Genomic DNA, 18553 nt, shown 5'->3' on the forward strand with positions numbered 1-18553 from the left:
AACAAGTTCTCCAATGAAGGAGACGCGAGGACACGCAGCATCGTTTTTCTGCTTTTATCCAAGAAGCAACGAAACACAGTCGGTTTGCAATCATCCCGACACGCGTACGAAACCTTTCTTATTCTCACCTTTCACCTATTCCTCCAATCTAATGTCATCTCTGTGTCTCTGGTGCAGTCTCTCTCTTTCTCTCTATCTCTCTCTCTCTCTCTCTCTGTTTTTTGTTCTGTTTTTTTTTCTGGTCTGTCTCTGTTTTGTTCGTTTTTGATCGTCTCGCGTGCGCGGAAAACGTCTCTCTTTTCCTTTCTCTCCTTTCTTTATCTCTAATTTTTGTGGCTAACACGGATGCTAATCCGTGGAACGAGGCGGTAAATCTGCCGATTCCACGCTTAACGTCGATATGTCACGCTTACTTTTTAGGTACGTCCCACTGATCAACGCACCACTGACCATCATCGTCCTGGCAGAGATTTGCCGGCATGATTAACGAATTGTCCGCGAGTCGAAAGTCATTACCGATCTGCTGTGACCCGTGTCTAGTCTCGACCTTGATCGCAACCCTTTTGTTGCTGGACTCGCTTTGGTACACACTTGGGTGCTCGTCGAAGGCACTTTAGGCGCTTCCTTAGGTGTAAATCGTTCGGCGGGACTGCCGTCTAGATTTTATTAGAGATCGATGAATTTTTTCTTATCCTAAATATATTTTTGTCGTGAGTCAGCAACGAATGGGTCAAGATACTGCGAGATTTACGCTTATGGGATTTAACGAACGCGGCTTATACCTGATTATTTTCCATTCGCAGCCAACGTACTTAACAAGCGTTATTAATACGATTGAGTGTGAAATACGAGGCAATTTACGAGATTGGTAGACACATCGAATGTGTTTTTAAAAGACTTTAGACTTCGGTCAAGGTTTATAATCAAAGTTCGCTTTTAAAATGCGAAATCTATGCGTCTTAGGAATCGATTAAAGTAGTTATGAAGTAGTTACGTCATTTTTTTTCGTTGGAAATTGCAAGTAATTATGATTTATACTGCCAGTTTCGTGGAAATGATGTTTATTGGTCTCTTTCTCGTTCCAGGACGTCACGTGCTACGGCTGTAGATTATTTTTATCGTTTAGTCGTCTTCGTAAATATCCTTCAAACTGATTTAAATGCTCTTCTATTCGCGATCCGAATATTTTTTATAAATATATTAACTTAAAGGCCGACCAATCTAACCGAAACATCGGCATACGTTTTCCTCCTTTTCTTATTTTTTTCTTTTTTTTTTCTTTTCTTTATTCTTTCGGAAATTTGTAGTAATTTCTTAGCAACTTTGGTATCTGATTTATGTAAAGTAGAGCCTATTTTCGTTTATAATTCAACATAGCTCGGCTATCGCGAACTACGATTACTAGTCGAATATCGCATCCATAATTTCCACAGTGACAAGTAATCATTAATTATTTATGATCGAGGAATATTAACGCCGCTTTAAAATGCACATTGACAGCCTCGTGGCACATAGACCAGCGGAATTATTAACCGAACCCAAACCTTCCTCGTTTTAGAATGCATACGGCGCTTGCATAATTGATTTTATTGTATCTCTACGGCCGGTAAATAATCAACGTAAAATTCAACAACGATATCGTTAACGTTATCATAGAAATTTATCGTAAGATTATGCGAGATATAATACAAATGATAATCGAACGGTATTTAAACTAATCGAATGGCATTCGATTTCTACCACTCTCGAGTCTCGTCTCATAAACATAAACGATTCGGAAGATCGCAAGATGAAAGATACGAGTCCGAAATTCAATTGGACCCAATTAGCTAGAGTTAGACTGTCCGCACCTGTACGCGTTCATTGCAGATTGATCAAACAGGAATATATTTCGATCCCAAACAGTTCCGAAAGAAAGGGACAACTCTCTTTTTTCCTTTGGTCCGGTAGGTGTAACAGGTTTTAATGGAAAGACCGGCTAACACAATTTTTCACTCTATCCATCGATCGATGCACATAGATCTTATTCACGGTCAAAATCTAGCGATCAAAGCTTTTTTTCGCCAGACAAAATGTAGTTCCTCTTTTTGTTTATCTATTTTTTTCTTTTTTTTCTTTTTTTTCTTTTTTTTTTTGTTCTTAGAGAAGCTTTTAGTTTCATAGAGAAGCTGAGATATCCATCGATCAGCTTTCGTTTTCGAGGCGATGACTTTCGACCGATATGTTCGTCGAAACGAACAAAACGAACGCACACGGTTCTCCGGTTCGTAACTATCGACGATTGTGTGTGATTGTTAAAGAAACGGGCGAAAAGCGCGTCTAGGGTGAGAAATAGCTGATGATGGCCGTTTTCACGGTCTCAGACGGCGCTGGCTAACAAAACCGTACCCTCGCGACCGTGTTATATAGTATCGAACGATCTCGTGTCTGGTGATCGCGAGACGGCGCCTGTTATATATAGGAGAAAAGCGCATGATTAACCCTCGACTAGTAGGGTGAACGTTAGTTCTGTTCCTATAATTGGTAGGGTGGGATCAATTCGACGGAAAGAGAGAAAAAAATACCAGCTGTACGATACAAGTCGAGTCACGCGATGGAGACAAGTCGTGCGTATACCTGTGCTTCGATTGTCGATGGAAACTACTGACAAAGGAAAAGTTTCGATGAATCTTAATGCTACAGTTCTCCACTCTTTGTCTTTCTCTCGATAAATTAAGTGATAGATCGAAAGATAAATTCGTGTTCTTAGGTATTCTCGATCTTTCTGAAATGTATTTCTTTTTCTTTTCCTTTTCTTTTTTTTTTTTTTTTTTTGTTAGGTTGCGAAGTCTAGATGACGTTCAGGTACGACTTGCCCTGCACGCATGATTCATTCTGCATCGTTTCACTTCCTTTCTCATCGGGCGTGTGACTACTAGTACTAACATTGGATTAATTTCTTATTAAATTGTACGTCGCTAAGAATTAAAAAAAAAAAAAGCAAACGTCGTTTTGATTCAATTCATTTTGCTCGTCTGAAGAAGATTAACGTGCATTCACATTTCAACTAAAATAAGAAAAATAGGAGAAATTTCAGCTTCCGACAAGTATATATAGTTGTGCTCGTTCTAACTCCACCCTACCAATCGATGGTTAACATTAACAAATAATCACGCGATAGAACATCGAAAGAACGCCATTCGTAAGAGAAAGCTGGTAGCTTTTGGTCTTGCGACATGCCTAACACATAGAACAGCGATCTCGAAAGCTTCGGTTTTGTTGAAGAAGGATCGAAAAGAGTGCACTGACAAAGAATAATAGCAGTAGAAAAATATGTCAAATGAACGATATAATATTTAGCGTACAGAATTTTAAAATAGAGTTCAAAGAGTCTATTTTTCTTTTTCTTTTTTTTTTACTGTTTGTTTTCAATTATATACTAGGATGGTCAGTAAATTCTTGACTCGAAAGGACTGTTACTAGTGATTTAGCGTCGTCGATCGCTAACGGATACTATAACATCGCTCGTACTTACAGTGAGCTTATATTGTATTTTCGTCGAATAACAGAAAACCTTGACTTTCCTCGAGCTTCTTCTAAACGAACATTAAAATCTCTAATCTCAGTAACTTCACGTCGAACGTTAATCGAATTTCCGTTCTGACAGAGAATTTACTCACCATCCGGTCGATTTCGATTTTTCTAAGAAAACAAACCCGCGAGCGATTGATTCAGTCGATACGTACGCAGATTCCAGTTTCACTCAAGCACTACCTCGAAATTGGAATATATTATTGTGTCGCGACTAATCGAATCGTGTCGAACGAAACACATTTTCTTCCACGAAGCGAAGGAACTAAGTCGCGTGAAACGGTGCTCGCGTGGAATTCCGACTTTCGGCAAGCCTCTTGTTCTTCCACAAAGTTATTCGAGCCTCGACGATCGATCGAATGGCATAGCGTGAAAAGCTGCTGGCCTATGATCGGAAAATACGATGCCATTCTGCTTTGGAACGCGATGAAATAGCTGGAAATTGTATGGCAGATGAATAAAATCCGTCTCGTTTTCTCCATATCGATAGCGATATCAGTCGGATGAGAAACATCAGAACTTTTCGAAAATCATCACGAGTTTCATAAAGTTTCTCGCTTCGGGGAGAATCGTTAATTTTGTTGCGCAACTTGGCGCGTTTTATCGTTAAAATAACGCGTTCCATTCGCGACGTAGACCGAAAAGGGAAACGAGACGCGACTCCTGGCAATTTCTCGCGATGTCAATAGCAGATCATTAAAAAGAGCGAACGGAAAGAAAGCGGGAACAGACGGAGAGGACCAGATTGATTTGTGTTGGACGACGTTTCAGAAGTTCCGTGTTTGTTTTGAAAGGAACGCCGGCAAGTTCTCTTGTAGCTATCGAAGCGATATTTTCCGTCCTGGCTCTCTCCACATTTCGTTTAGTCAATCAGTCCGTTCAAAAGAGACGAGAGGCAGTCGATCGTTTGTGAATGAGACGGCGGCAGACGCGCCACGCGAATTTCGCTCGTGGATGAAACTAAAGAAATTCTATGGTCGGAAGAATCAAAATTAGGAAGATTTAGGAGTGAAATAAAGCGATCAATAACGCGAAGAACGAAATTATTTCGAAAAGTAGATGGAAATGGAGGAAAGAAAATATATACATTTTGGACTACGAGAAGGGTTTCTAAAATTGATTGGTCCGGGATTTCGGTTCGTGTTCGAGTTCCCTCGAGCACAGCTCGCACATTTCCGCGGCTAATTTTCTACGGAAGGGGGTGAAATTTCGCCGACACGATTCGACGAGGAAGAACAAACGTGTGTAGCACGTAATATCGTAATGGTCGGTACGGAGGATCGGAATAATTGTTAGAGTGTTTTTGATTCTAGGGTGCTTACTATCAGCTCGGATCTGCCCACCGTTCTTCAAGTATTGAACGAGGTCGTACCTAATCTCGAGGAGGTGAGTGTTGCTACCAGAAGAGGATCACACGGGAAAAGAAATGACTCAATCGTGAGACTTTTCACATGTTTTTCTTACTTTAGTAGATTGTTAATCCAATATAGTTAGATCATACGAAGGCTGGTTCAGTAACTATTAGCACCTTGATCGATCGATTTTCGAACCATCGACAGTATCTACCTTAACTTTGTTTCAACAAATTGTCCTCTAATTGTTACGACGATATAGAGGGTGCTAATTAGTATACTGTTCCAGCTTACAGAATTGTAGAAAATGTAGATAATGTCTTACCAATGATGTCTTACCCCACAGTACGTTTTTCAATTTTTTGTCACTTGCATGGAACACCCTGTACACATCGTAGAAAAACGATCGGTATATCTAATTAGCAATCAGTGATAAAAACAATGGTTCAGTGTTGCGTAGAAAACGTACAGTGCAATAAATATTTACCAACTATTTTAAAAACAGCTATTACCATAAGTCCTTATATTGTACTCGAATGTGTGCACAGTATAATTTTTATAGTACAAGTTAAAAGTCCCTGTTATTATAAATATACAAAGTATATCGTTCCAAGCAAAGAAACGAGTAAACGAAGACACAAAAAAAGAAAGCGATAAAAAACAGACATAATTCATGCTTGCATAGTAAGCACATAGTATCAGTTAGAATGCTTTCAAAGAGAATTTCACGTCCGTAACTTAACAGGATGGGAGAGTTAATCTTGGAAATGGTTTCAGAATGGATCCCGACACGGCAGCGACGAGATCGACGTGCGCATGTTGGTCCATCAGAGCCAAGCTGGATGCATAATCGGCAAGGGAGGGCTAAAGATCAAGGAGCTTCGTGAGGTGAGTCAGAAATGTTCATACGCTATTAACGCTATACAAGCGGGACTACATCGGTTTTACGATTGTCACGTACAACTCCGTGCCAAGGCCTCTGTACCGTGCTCGTCCGACGAATTTAACCGTCTTCGAGGTCTTTACGCGATCTCCTCCTTATTAATGCTCGGACAGCGAGCCGTTTACGTGTGAGCATTGGAACGCTCTAAAACCACTTCCGTTTTCGTTATTTTTGGATACGCGTCTTCGATTGATATTTCGTTTGCTTTCACATCGATATTCGTTTCCGTATGATATTCTGGTTTTCAATCAACATTCAGACGAGTTTCAAAGATACTGCGAAGGATTAACCTGTTAACTGTGGAATTTAGTTTCGAAAATCCGTCGCGGGATACGCAAGTGAAACGAAACAATGACGAGTATACACGTCGAACGTAGGGCAAATGTTCCTATTATAAATTTTATGAAAAAAGTAAAGCAAAACGGGGAAGCATTACATTCTTATTCGATAAGAAATTAACAATTCGTTGTTGAAAAAGCTGTGGTTGCTGAAAGCTTAAAAATTGCCAAAAAGTAATAAAATGTATAAACAAGAAAAATTGAAGAAAATAGATTTAAGAAATTCAGTTGATTTCAGCGTGGTATTTTTCAAATCAAGGTATCGCACAAAGTGGCAGTTCGTAGGTCGAGCGTCAGTAACGTCACTCCGTACGGATTTCATTTTTCGAGCAGACGGCATATCCTCGAAGTGGATTTGCTTTCAATGTTGCAGTTGGTATAAAACACAAAATAATTCGGGAATTAGCCGATATACGTACCAAAGAGAATAATCAAATAATCGAATTTTTCTTTTATAAAATACATAATAGGTTTACTGGAAGTATAAAGGAAACATACCTCTAAACGTCATTTATATTACTTTTTACTAAAATTTTGAGTTTTCCTAATAAATGGTAATTTTTTATTGCACACGACGAGTATATACAACCGCGCCGAAATAAAGTTTTGCATTGACTCGTATACACGTTGAACGCGGTTAACCGGTTAACTTACGCAAGAAACATAAGGTTGGGGAAGGCTATTCCACTAAAGAAAATTAGGTCTTGCGAATGGATTAGGATTTAGATTAGCCACATTAAATCATTATTTCCGTGACCGATTCCGCGCTGGTCCGCCTCGATTCGCACAGTCTATTGCACAAGCACAGTTAATAAATCTGAAATTTGCCGTTCACCGAGATAATGAGGAAATTAGTCAGCGTTTCCTGTCGTTTTCCTCCTTCTTGAGTCGCGAGGTCGTCTCTTCGGATCGAGGAAAATGAAGAAACCACCGTTCTCCACTGAAACCATCCTCTCCTCTCTATTCCCTTGGAAAACTTCATCTTCGTGTAACCAAATGAACAACGATTTTGAAGTAGAGTATCTGTAAAGGATCTCAGGACAGATTGGATCTTTTAAGGCCAACACAGGTTAAAGTTGATAAATAAGCCGGTCGGAAACGACAATTGAGTCGCTTTTAATTAAGGGAACTGCGACCAGATTTTACGTAACGACGGGTCCGGATATCCAGGCGATGGAATATGCAACGTGGCCAAGTGGCTCGTTACGTTTTCACGTTCACAAGAGGTAAAAGCAACCGATGCAGACCTTTTGTTCTGGCCCACTCGACGGCTGCAACTTTTCTTCGTTCGAGCTTTGTCGGCTTCTCTCGCTTTTCCTTCCTCCGGTACTACGTCAATCTTCATACATTCTCTAACGATGATTGTTTGAATTTTCCGTCGAGGAAAGTAACGTTCGTTAAACATCTTTCGTGCAGAATTAAAATCACAGTAAAAAATTAATTTGTCGGGAAAAATCGCACACGTGGAAAACGATAGGAAGAGCTGTTGCGAATAACGCTGTCGACGAAAGGATAAAAGCGTGAATATAAAGTCAAATCGTTTTGTTTGATCGGCTTTCGGAAGAGAGCGACGATTTCATCGATTTTTTCTATCCAACTTTACATCCGTTATTCAAGATTTCTACGAATACGAAAGAACGCTTGTAGCAGACGAGGAAACGAAGTTCTTCGAATTTCGAAATGAGCAAAGGAAACCTTAAGTGTCAGGCTTTTGAGCGTCAACTTAATCCTAGGTTTAATGACCTCGCAGTTTTCTGATCCGTTTTTCTTGTTTTCTGCTCTGTTTCCGCATTCCCTTTTCTACCGCCACATTATCGTCGTGCTTCTCTCTCCCTCCTTCTTTCTCTCCCTTCTCTCTCTCCTTTTGTCAACAGCAACGTTATTTCGATACTCTCGAGCGTCCTTAGCGCGTGCAATATTTCGCGTATTTCTACTCGAGAGACGTGTCTCGTTTATTGTAATACTTCCATGATCCTGGCGCCGGATGTTTCCCGTTGGAAGCAATAAAACCGACTTGTTCACGCTACGTTATCTATCCTCTATGCTTCCCCTAATTTCTTGATACGGGACGCGCTTGGAATCCCTTGTTACTTCTTACTTGGAGTACAGGTGAGCAGATTGGAGCACCTCGTTTGTGTCTTTTGCTTTCATAAGCATCTTCTATATGCTTTCTGTTATCTCTTCGAATATAACTTACATGGTATTTACCGATCGATCTTGTTATCTCAATGTGTTAACATCGATATGCAAATTTTATATTTTTTTTCTGTAGAATTCTGTTGCGTATTCCCTCATCACGTAATTGTAATACGGTGGAACTTCGTTTATACGAAATTCATTTCTACGGATGAAATTTTAATGGCGTCTGGTTATATGAACTTTAGCTCAACTCCTTATCTGAACCACCGCCGAGCGTTAATCCACTTATAGGAACATCTAACAATAAGATGTAAGGTGTGGGACACGTCGTTGTGCGACACACTCTTATGCTTCGCAGTCGATACAACTTCGCAACATTATTATGTATTTAAGAGCAAATGTTTCGTGGAATCCTCTTATACGAATACTGAACTAAATAAGAACCGAACTTCTATTAACTAAACGAAAAATTATAGGTGGTGGGAAGAAACAGACGAACTCTTATTATATGAGAAAAACTCATACGAACCAACTTGTCCCCTGACAGGTTCATATGAACGAAGTTCTATTGTATTTATCTATGTACACTGTCAATCATAAGTATTGGAACATCTGTAGATATTTAGTACAAATCCAATGCTTTTCACTGCTTTATATTCTACTTATTTTATGAATCTGTTGTTTCATTCGCATCGCTTGTGCTTCGTAATGTAAAGTATATCAAGTAAAGTAAAATTTCAGCTCTCCAATAAATATAAAGTTCTAATACTTATAGCCGACAGTTTACGTAATATACACCTTATTTATATATAAATTTATTGGGTCATTAAAATTACCGAGCATTCTACAAATACAATTATTATTTTAATTTAAACGCTTCGATTGTCTTTCGATATCGTTGATCGTCCACGACAGACATTGCCTCGATCGCAAGTGTATCGGTTCTGAGTGACCACCAAGTCAACGTGTTAAGTTTCGCCTTTCGTAGCTACGATTGGAGATACTACGTGCGACGTTGGATATTTTTGAACGTATCCTTTTAGGTTGAAAAGTTCTAATTAAACGTGCGAGGAAATGCGCTCTGTTAATTGCGCCGTGGTTAACATTTTGGTTAAGAGCGGTTTGGTATTTCCAGGATGTTCCTTCGAACGTTAAACAGGTTTACAAAGTTACGGTGGTTGGTCGTCGCCACCGTCACCGTCCGGTTTTCTCATTCGAAAGCCGCTCGAATCGGCTCGCCCGCTCGTAATTACACTCATTCACCCCTGTTTTGCCCTCTTCTCTTCGCTCAATTACGGCGACGCGTTCTGAAAAAGTGTATTTCCCTTCTGGTTTAGGGTTCGTTAACCGGCAAGGACGAATTGACTCTCGCCGATTCCGCGGTCGTATTAAAACTTTTCGCTCTCTCCTATCTCTACCAGACGTTTACACGCCCTGTTTCCTCGAATTGCGATACATGACGTATTTCTTGATTGAGAGAGCCTGTTTGGAAACGAATGCTCGAAATATAAAGTTGACGCTGTAATAGGTACTCCACAAGACACGAGGAAAAAATTCCATGACGCGAAGGTAGATTGACGCGATAATTGGCATGAACGGCGAGCGATACAATGAAAAACGTTATGATGAAACTCTTCGTTTTCCTGCGACAGAATGGTAATGTGTAACTGATGATCGTTCGGGAATACAGAGGAAACCTTTAAACGCGGATATGTACTAACATCGATCATTTTTACGTGACCATAGTTTGTTGTTGATAATGATAGGTCTCGGGGAACGTGACCACGAACTTTTGTCGTTCGGAGCTGCCCGAAGCCTTACGTAAGCGATTTTTCATAGATAACAACGATCGCGTAATTCACTCACCAGTTATTCGCGTGACGTATCGATTAGCTTGCTTGATTATCAATGAGGAACATGTTACTCGTGATCGAGAATGAAATCAGCGAAATAGACGTCACAATGTAGCAATAATTGAGCGAATTAGTGTGTAGTGTCTGTAAAAAAAACTCCGTAAATTCTTTTTCCACGTGTCTAAATTACTTGACATTTTATTAATTGATAACATTATTATTGTAAAAGTAGCAGCTTTTCTACTACGAAATGTAAAAAGACGAATTTGTAGAGAGTAGCGAGAAGCTAGATCGATAACAATCGTGCCATCTAACGTAGTCGCTTGAAACCTCATCGTGTGTCGTAGCACGTAACTCATTTTTATCCGCATTTTTTAATCATGATGTAACTTAAAAAAAAAGGAAAAAATGAAACGATGTCATTAAAAGATTTAACGAGTGAATTTAGTCGTACATAAAATATTATTTAAAAATATCATTTCCTTTATAATATAAAATATAAAGCTATTGTCTGAATCATCGATAAAAATTGGTGGCTTTTCTTTTTTTGGTTTTCGCAATGGTAACTCGTGTATCTCCGATTTTCTTGTCGCGTATTAGCATATAGCGGATTATACATTGTCGAATGCGATGCACGAGACTTTATAATATTGTACATGCAAGTTGCATGAACGCTTAACGTCGAAAAAGCTTGTAGCTTTAAATCCCACGAAGTCTGCGACGCAAAAACCGTGGAATTCCGGGTCACAACGCGGCGCGACGCGTTTCTTTTTAACCCTTCTTTCGTCAGCGGCGACGAAGTTCTCGTGCTTCCTAAATAACTGCGCGGCACGGCAGGGGGTAGCAGCCAGAAGGGTAAAAAAGCTCTTCCCTCGCGAAGCTCGAAATTAATTCCAAGAAAATACCCTAGATAATTATGCACACGCGATGCCTTTATTATTATCCGTTACCCATGACTGTCTACACGGACATAGTCACGTCGATTTTTCTCGAATTCTTCCGAAAGAATACACACTCTGCAGAAAAGCAGACTTTAAAAAGTTTACAGATGAGCTGAGATTCTCTTTTGAGAAGAAAATAATTCATCGAGATTGAGTTTCGTTGCTTCGATGTTGTTGTAGCTGGAGCCATTTCAGCGCCAATTTGTGGTATTTGATACATTGCTTCGTCGAAAACTTCGATGCGACTCTATAGACGAGAATTGAATTAATGCCGCGCGCATGGGTAACATTTTAAGATAATTCTAACAACGTTTGCAAATTTGGAACTCTCCTGTAAAAGAGACACGAGAGAGTATCGAGTTATCGAGCGAAAACAGCCATAGAAATCTGATTTACTTTGTACGAGCCATTAACGAACCAAACCGATCGTCAAGTCCATCGAGATCGTTCGGTTTCTGAAAAACTGTCTCTGCTAGGGTTCTGAGTCTTTTATATCTCGATATCGCGTTAAGAAAATGTTTAGTGTACTTAGCACTGAAACGACAGATCGTTTGTAACAATGATTCTTTCACATTCTTTCGAAGTTTAACGAAATTTTCCAACGATAGAAAAATACGATTCGGTTGAAAGTAATGGAAATCGTATACTCTAATATTAAAATGAAGAAATTTTTAGAAAATGGAATTGATCGCTTTGATTTGCGAATGACTCGTATACGTGAGATAAAGAGTGCAAAATGAGAATTTATCTATTTTCTCAGTCGTTTCTCCAATAGTCAGACTTTAGGGTCTTCCTGGTGCTCTTTGGTGCTCGGCGCCATGTGTTGCTATGGGCAGTTCTCGAAGGTCCACGCAGCACGCAATCCAAACAGGTGCTAGCGAACCAGGTAACGGACGGTTTCTAACAGCTGCCACACCAGGTGCAGCTGCCTTGCCCGGACGTCGTGACACGAGGCAACAGGAGCTTTTCACGTGCGGCCTCCTTCTCTTTCCGATTTCCTCCGGTTGCCTTTTTACCCTGGGAAGCGTATCATTCTACAAATATTCTCTTTTCTCCATTTTCCTATCTATTTTATCTTCTTTCGTTCGTATCTGGTTCTTTATCGAGCCGATGATTTATCTAGACCATCTTCTAGAATCGTGCAGGGTTTTCTGAATAATTTTCTCCGAGGCGATGGTTTAATTAGATAGTTCGACGTTGGATGAGAAATTTATTTGAGATTGCTTAAATTCAAAGTGGTAATCTCAAACCTGAGGGTATATAGCATGATCGCAGTCCGACTATTATCGAATAACGCAGTCGAGTTATAATAGCTTCTCCAAGCTGCTCAACCTTGGCTCGCTATAACAGTGCTATACTGCATTCTTCAGTCATATTTGTTTTACCTACTTCCAAGAGACGATACCTTCTTGTTATTTACACTTTCTGACATGTACTTGTTTTACTTTTACTTACGTCCATAATCAAAGCGTATAATATGTAGCTTAATTTAGCGATAACAAATTCACAGATAGACAAATCTACGCTATGATCGACTCGAGGGAAAATTAAAAACGTCTCTAGAAAAATTTCCAATGAGAATCGTTAAAAAAAAGTTACGACCAAGGGTTGAATTTTCCAGGTGAAGAGATTTTGAAAATTACGGCTCTGTCGGAAACGTCCCATTCCCTCCTCTTTCCCGACCGGCGACCGGCACATTCGAACAGGCCGCGCAACTTTCCCTTTTCCCGGGGGTACGGTTCGGGTCACGATGCAAAGCTGCACGGTAAGACCCGGAATAATGAAAAGCAGCGGCTGGTAATTCCGTTCGTGAATGAATGAAGGTGGGTGGAGTCTGAACAGCGGCCGAAACGGAATCAGGGGCGCATGACAGTCCTTCGAACCCTCTGCCTTTTCAGTTCCCGGTCGATCGTCCACGCGTGAGGATCCTCGAGTTCGTCCTCCGGGGGCCCTCTTTCTTCCCTCGAGTCTCGTTCCTCTTGCCGATCAAATGGATCTCTCGCTTGCGTCGCCGCGATCATTCGCCTTGGTGTTTTCTAAAAAACGTGACGTTCCCTCTACGACGATGCATGCTGGATTTTCCAATTTTTTGGGATTTTTCGGAGATCATAGGTACGCGCTTTCTTCAATTTTTACAATTTCGTTTTTTGTCGATTTTTGATAATCGATAGATTGCGAGCAGCATGCGAGCGTAATAATCCTTTTGCTTTGTCCTTGTTACATAGCGTTGTTGTATATTTTTCATTTTTTATTTCTATGTGTTTTGCGTCGTTTCAGTTCACCAGTGAGAAATTAAAGGGGAAGAAACAGACACTTTGAGATATTGTTTCTCAGATCCGATGCTTACCGGTGCATCAATCGGGAAAGTTGCGCGAGATAAACACGTTTTAATTGAGAAAATCATTCTTTCTATGTCGTGGATAATTAGTTCGATACGTTCATATAATTGCGAACTCTCTTTGCTTCGACATGTTCGTGTCATCGCGTCACTTTCGATTAGTTTCAATTCGTTCGTTTTTAAATACGAATTATACGATTCGAGATTAATTTCAATTTTGAACAATTTAGAAGGAAAGCATGTATTTTTAAATCAACCCTTGCCAATGTATCGTTTAGTTCATCTTCTAAATTTGCGCTGTGATGATCAGATTTAACTACGTAATACGCCTTATTGCTACCATCGCAGCGAATTAGACGTAAGTGTCCGACTCCGTGTACAAAACGGAAAATACAAGTTGGACAAGTGACTAACCACGAATTCCTGCTATTTCCAGCCAAAGCGCCGAGAAAACGAGCGAAATCATTCCTTTAACGACCAACCTTTGCAGGGGAGGTCCTTCGATGCTATTATCGGTTTCCTGCTCGGACGGAAACGCTCCAGTTTCCAACCCGCGTGTTTTTTCACCAACTTTTCCAGAATTTACATTGCCGTGCGCAATTTCTGAAACTCGCCGCCTTTCAATCTTATTCCCGTGCATTTGCAAATTCCTAGAACTCTTGAAACTCTTCCACTGTAAGTTTTACTTACACTGTAACTTACTCCATTATCTTCGTTCCTATGTTATTTGTACCTTCACCGATATATTTCGCAAGTCGTAGTTTAACCCACTCAACACCTCAATATCGGCATCCGTACCCCGAATTGACGACGCCGTATTTATCGAATTCGTTCCATGAACCGTTAGTCGAAAATTAAAGTTAAATTAAATTAAATCAAACCGTCTTAAATTTATATAAACTAAACTATCTTTTAAATCTGCGCCTTTCCTCCAGTCACACGAGGACGAAATTAAAATTGTACTAAAAATGAGAGCGATTCATGGGGGTACGTTTCAATTACTTGTCCGACTCGTTCTCCTTTTCATCGCCGCTCGGGTCACGTTTTCACGCGCGAAATAACAGCGAGGGTGGCGTAATCTCGAGATCGCCGTTGTTGGTCGACGTTTCCCTTCGGTAATTACGTAATATGCCCCGCGCGAGACGCGAGGTCGCGCGGTGACGAACGTAAAAATGCTCACGTGAGAGTCGGATCACAGTCGCCACCCTCTATTTCTTCTTTCTCCTTCTCTCGACGAGGGGTGACGCAGAGTCGAGAGATAAGCGAACGAGATCTCGCGTGTCATTTCGTCATAATTCTTGACGGTAATTTATGCTTTTCGCAGAGAAGTTGGTGGAACCGGGGAGGGTAGGGGGATGGTAGGAATAGAAAACTAAAAACAGACGCGGATAGTTTGGGAAAAGGTCGTCAGGAGATGGAAGAAATAGCGAAAACGCGAAAACAGAACCACTTTGCCGGGGACAATATCGTATGTTTGAGCTACTCCGTAAAATAAACAGCGGCCGTCTTCCTCCGGTTTTTCGCATTTTCATACGTTGTTTCAACTCCCCCGCCTCATACAAGCCCCCTGTCAGCGATTGTTAGCGAAAGGTAAACTTTGGATGCGTACTTTCATTCCGATCTTTTTTGATTTTATTTGACCGTTGCTTATTTCCTCTGGCCGTTGAGTTTCTTTTTCCACGTTGTTCTTCCTTGTTTGTTTGTTTGTTCCTTGGTAAATGTTTCTTTAATTCCACTCTGTTCCATGGCGTCGCCTTTAATTTCTGTTTTATCGAAAATTATTTCAGAAACTGTGACTCGTAGTCTGTTTTTTCTTTTCACCTCCATCTTTCCTTTTTTTTCCTTTTTTTCTTTTTTTCTTTTCGTAATCTTCACTATACACACGTCTGTCTTCTTTTCTTGGGTTTATTGCTGAGTTCCGTAGGTATGTCCCACGCTGCGTTTCGCATTAGTTCATCCAGCTCCACTTTGCCACTCTATTTTTCTTGCCGTCGTTTTCAATTTCTTCCTCCACGCTGCACTTCCTTTTCTTTCCGCAACTGCTCCATTATTTATTTCTCTTGTTTTCGCTACATCTCCTCCACGACAATTCCTCAGCCGTCTTATTCTCTTTTTCATTTTATTACTAGCTCAACATTTCTTCCATCAAGATCCTCCAGTGTCTCTGACAATACTCCCGCTTTAATCCTGTTCACATTCTTTTCTTCGTTCCGCTTATTTTTGGCTCACTTCTTCCCTTTTAATTCCATTTCTATCATCCCTCGATTCTTTCGCGTATTTCCCCTAAATTCCTTCTCTTACTTCGCTCGTTTCCGCGTTCCTCCGACAGAAGTTTTCCATTGAATGCTCCACATCGCCTTCGTCTCACTGCCCCAAAAGGAGGAACGGAAGAGAAAGAGGGAGAGATTCTCATGAGAAAGCAGTCCCTGCACGAGCCCGTATTCTTACGCAACCAACCAGCCGCACCGATGTACGACTGTTTATTAAAAAGCTTTTAGCGATATTAGACTGTCCACGAGAAAATTTCCTTCGGGCGACGAGGCGTGCCGTGAAATTTTACCGGACTCGCTCGCTCCTTCCATTCGTTATCGAGATATAGATGGGAAATTGGGCGGCAAAGTTGGCGTTAATGAAATCTTTCGTGGCAGATTTATCTATTAGCAATAGAGTAATTTATCCGAAAGAAAAGAGAGTATTTTGTCAAAGAACGTTTATACGAGGAACTGGTTTATAGGATTAAAATTGCTTCTATTCTAGTATACAAGGAATGAAATGCGAAATTCGTTTTTCTTTTACGTTTGAAAAAAATTCGCGAATTCGTGACGGAATGAAAGGAGGAAAATTGCACGTTTTTTCGCGTGGTCGGGCCGGACAATAACCGTAAACTATTTTACAACCCGCTACCGATCGAATTTATTTCTCCTAGGAACGATGCTTCGTTACGACTAGGAGAAAAACGGAAGAAATGAAAAAAAGTTGGAAAAATATTTCTCGACATAGCGAATGAAATATCAGAAGGTATAGCAGAGGCGAAAGAAACAGACGATAGAGGAAACCTTTGAAAACTTGTTATTACATAGCCCCGGTTTGTCTCCTTTCGTATCTTCCACGTTCTCTTCGCGTTACGAGAAATGACAGAATTACTCGACTATTTTCCCCGCTCGTCCTTGTTGACCGATCGTCGTCGTCACTCGTATCAAGCCATTTCCCCTTAAAATCGGAGTAAAAGGGAATCTCAGATTAATTCAAACGTACGAAAGAATTCCTGCCTCGATCTTGTTCCTTTCTCCTCGATGGCAAACTTATCGTTTAAAACTCGATTTTCCAACGGTAAAGTGGGATAATTGAGATCTTCGAACCCAGAGAACGAGACAGTGCTTACTTCATTTTAAATCGATTAACTCTCGGTGATTAGCGATCGAACATCGCTAAAGTCCCAACTAGTGTCCGATAAACTCCGCAAAGTCATCAGAGTGGCAAGCTGAAGCATTAGGAGCTCGCTTTCGCCCAATTACCGCGGTCTTTGATGCGTGAATAACCGCACACGCTCGTAGAAACTTCTCACCTGTGGCGCGCATCGATGCGTGTTCGCCGTTGACGCTAATTGTCGAATTCTCGCGCGATCGTTAACCGATTCGCGGCCAGCGTCCTGCACTTCTTTCTGCAGAAAGTACTGCCGGTCGTCACGAGCGTGACTTCCGCTCCGTTTCGTCTCGAAGAGCTCGCTTTCTTCCGATAGGACGCGGTTTGCGGTGTACAGGCTTGGATGACCGGTTGACATATGTGGAAAACCGTACATCCTTCCCGTGCGGCGGCCACCATCTGCCTCCTGTGCTGCTTGGCGGCCGCTCCTCGACCACACTCTTCCGCCCACCCTCTCCGTCGCTTCTTTCTTTTTGCGATTGAGGTCGAGGAACAAGGGATCGTTGTTACGTAAGGAGTCTATTCTGCTGGCTTGTGGTCGATCCTGGTTTTGCTCGTGAATTCCTCGCCCTTTGCTTCTTGAAGTGTTAAACGTATCCTTTTCGTTGAATTGTTTAAAGAAGGTAATATCAGGACTTTTTTGATAAATGAAGAAAATTTGTGAGGCGATGAGGTAAAGGCGTTGCATTAATCCATTTACATGGAATAGTAGAAGAAAATAATACATACGCCGTTCGTTAACAAAATCTTTTGTAAGAAGCGTAACGCAAAAAGGCCTTTGACGTTCGCCTTCGAGGAAATGCGAACGAATTTATCGCACGATCTAATATTTCCTCGTATAGATCAGTCTTGTTAGAATCATTTCTTGAATTTGCTTAAAGAATACTTGCGTGTTACTATCGGGGCATTCTTTAGGCGCCTATTATGTACGAGGGAAAAGTATAACTGTAACGATGACGAGCGGAACAAAGGTAGCCGTAACGACGACGAGCAGGGCAAAAGGCAACAATTGCGTGTCTCTGTGAGACCGGAAGATTGTATAGGTTATAATAAGTAATTGAATTACCCTGAATATATTAGAGGCGGCTGGCGAATGGCGAAGATAACGATGATGGTAAACACGAAGGGGAAGGAATCAGGAAGAAAAATAAGGATACTCGAGGAATAAGTTCAGGGGTTTGAAACGAGGCAAATCGATCGGAAACCGCAACGGTTCTCGTCTCATGTCGATTAAGTGGCTTTCCTCGGATAACGACGGAATATTTAATAATATCTTTCGATCATTTGTCACTCGCGAGGAATTCTTCACTGACGCAGCAAGGTATCTCGGCTATGTTGTCGATTCCGGACAGCTTGACATCGATTCGGAAAATAAAGTGGCTTCTTAATCTCCTTGAATTTCGTTTGCAAGTAAGAAGAAGCCATTGGAAACAATAATGCTCGAGAATATTGGCTTGATTTTTTTTTTCCGAGGCCGATCCTTCAGACAGATTTATTGGCTCGTTCGGACAAGAGATTATTGAATTCTTCGAATTTTCCTGTCACAGGTTAAAGACGTCGATGATATAATCCGATTGATTGTTGCAATTGCATATCGAAGATCGGCTCGGATATCGAAGTTAGGGAACAAATACTACAAATATAAGCAGGGTATTT

The 18553-nt window shown here is 40.9% G+C and overlaps 1 protein-coding gene across 10 annotated transcripts in view; it reads left to right on the forward strand.

The window, feature by feature from the left end:
- HnRNP-K (Heterogeneous nuclear ribonucleoprotein K) overlaps window positions 1-18553 on the forward strand; it is a 93745-nt gene that overhangs the window by 56504 nt on the left and 18688 nt on the right. For 9 of the 10 annotated variants that reach the window (XM_076621218.1, XM_033346472.2, XM_076621217.1 and 6 more), the window contains 2 exons: window positions 4884-5007; window positions 5700-5810. In XM_076621218.1, the coding sequence (XP_076477333.1) occupies window positions 4884-5007; window positions 5700-5810 (235 nt within the window). The remainder of the gene's footprint in view (window positions 1-4883; window positions 5008-5699; window positions 5811-18553) is intronic. The other variant, XM_076621219.1, reaches the window with a different exon arrangement.

The sequence above is a fragment of the Bombus vancouverensis genome, chromosome 9, assembly GCF_051014615.1.
Source record: "Bombus vancouverensis nearcticus chromosome 9, iyBomVanc1_principal, whole genome shotgun sequence".
NCBI classification, from domain to species: domain Eukaryota; kingdom Metazoa; phylum Arthropoda; class Insecta; order Hymenoptera; family Apidae; genus Bombus; species Bombus vancouverensis.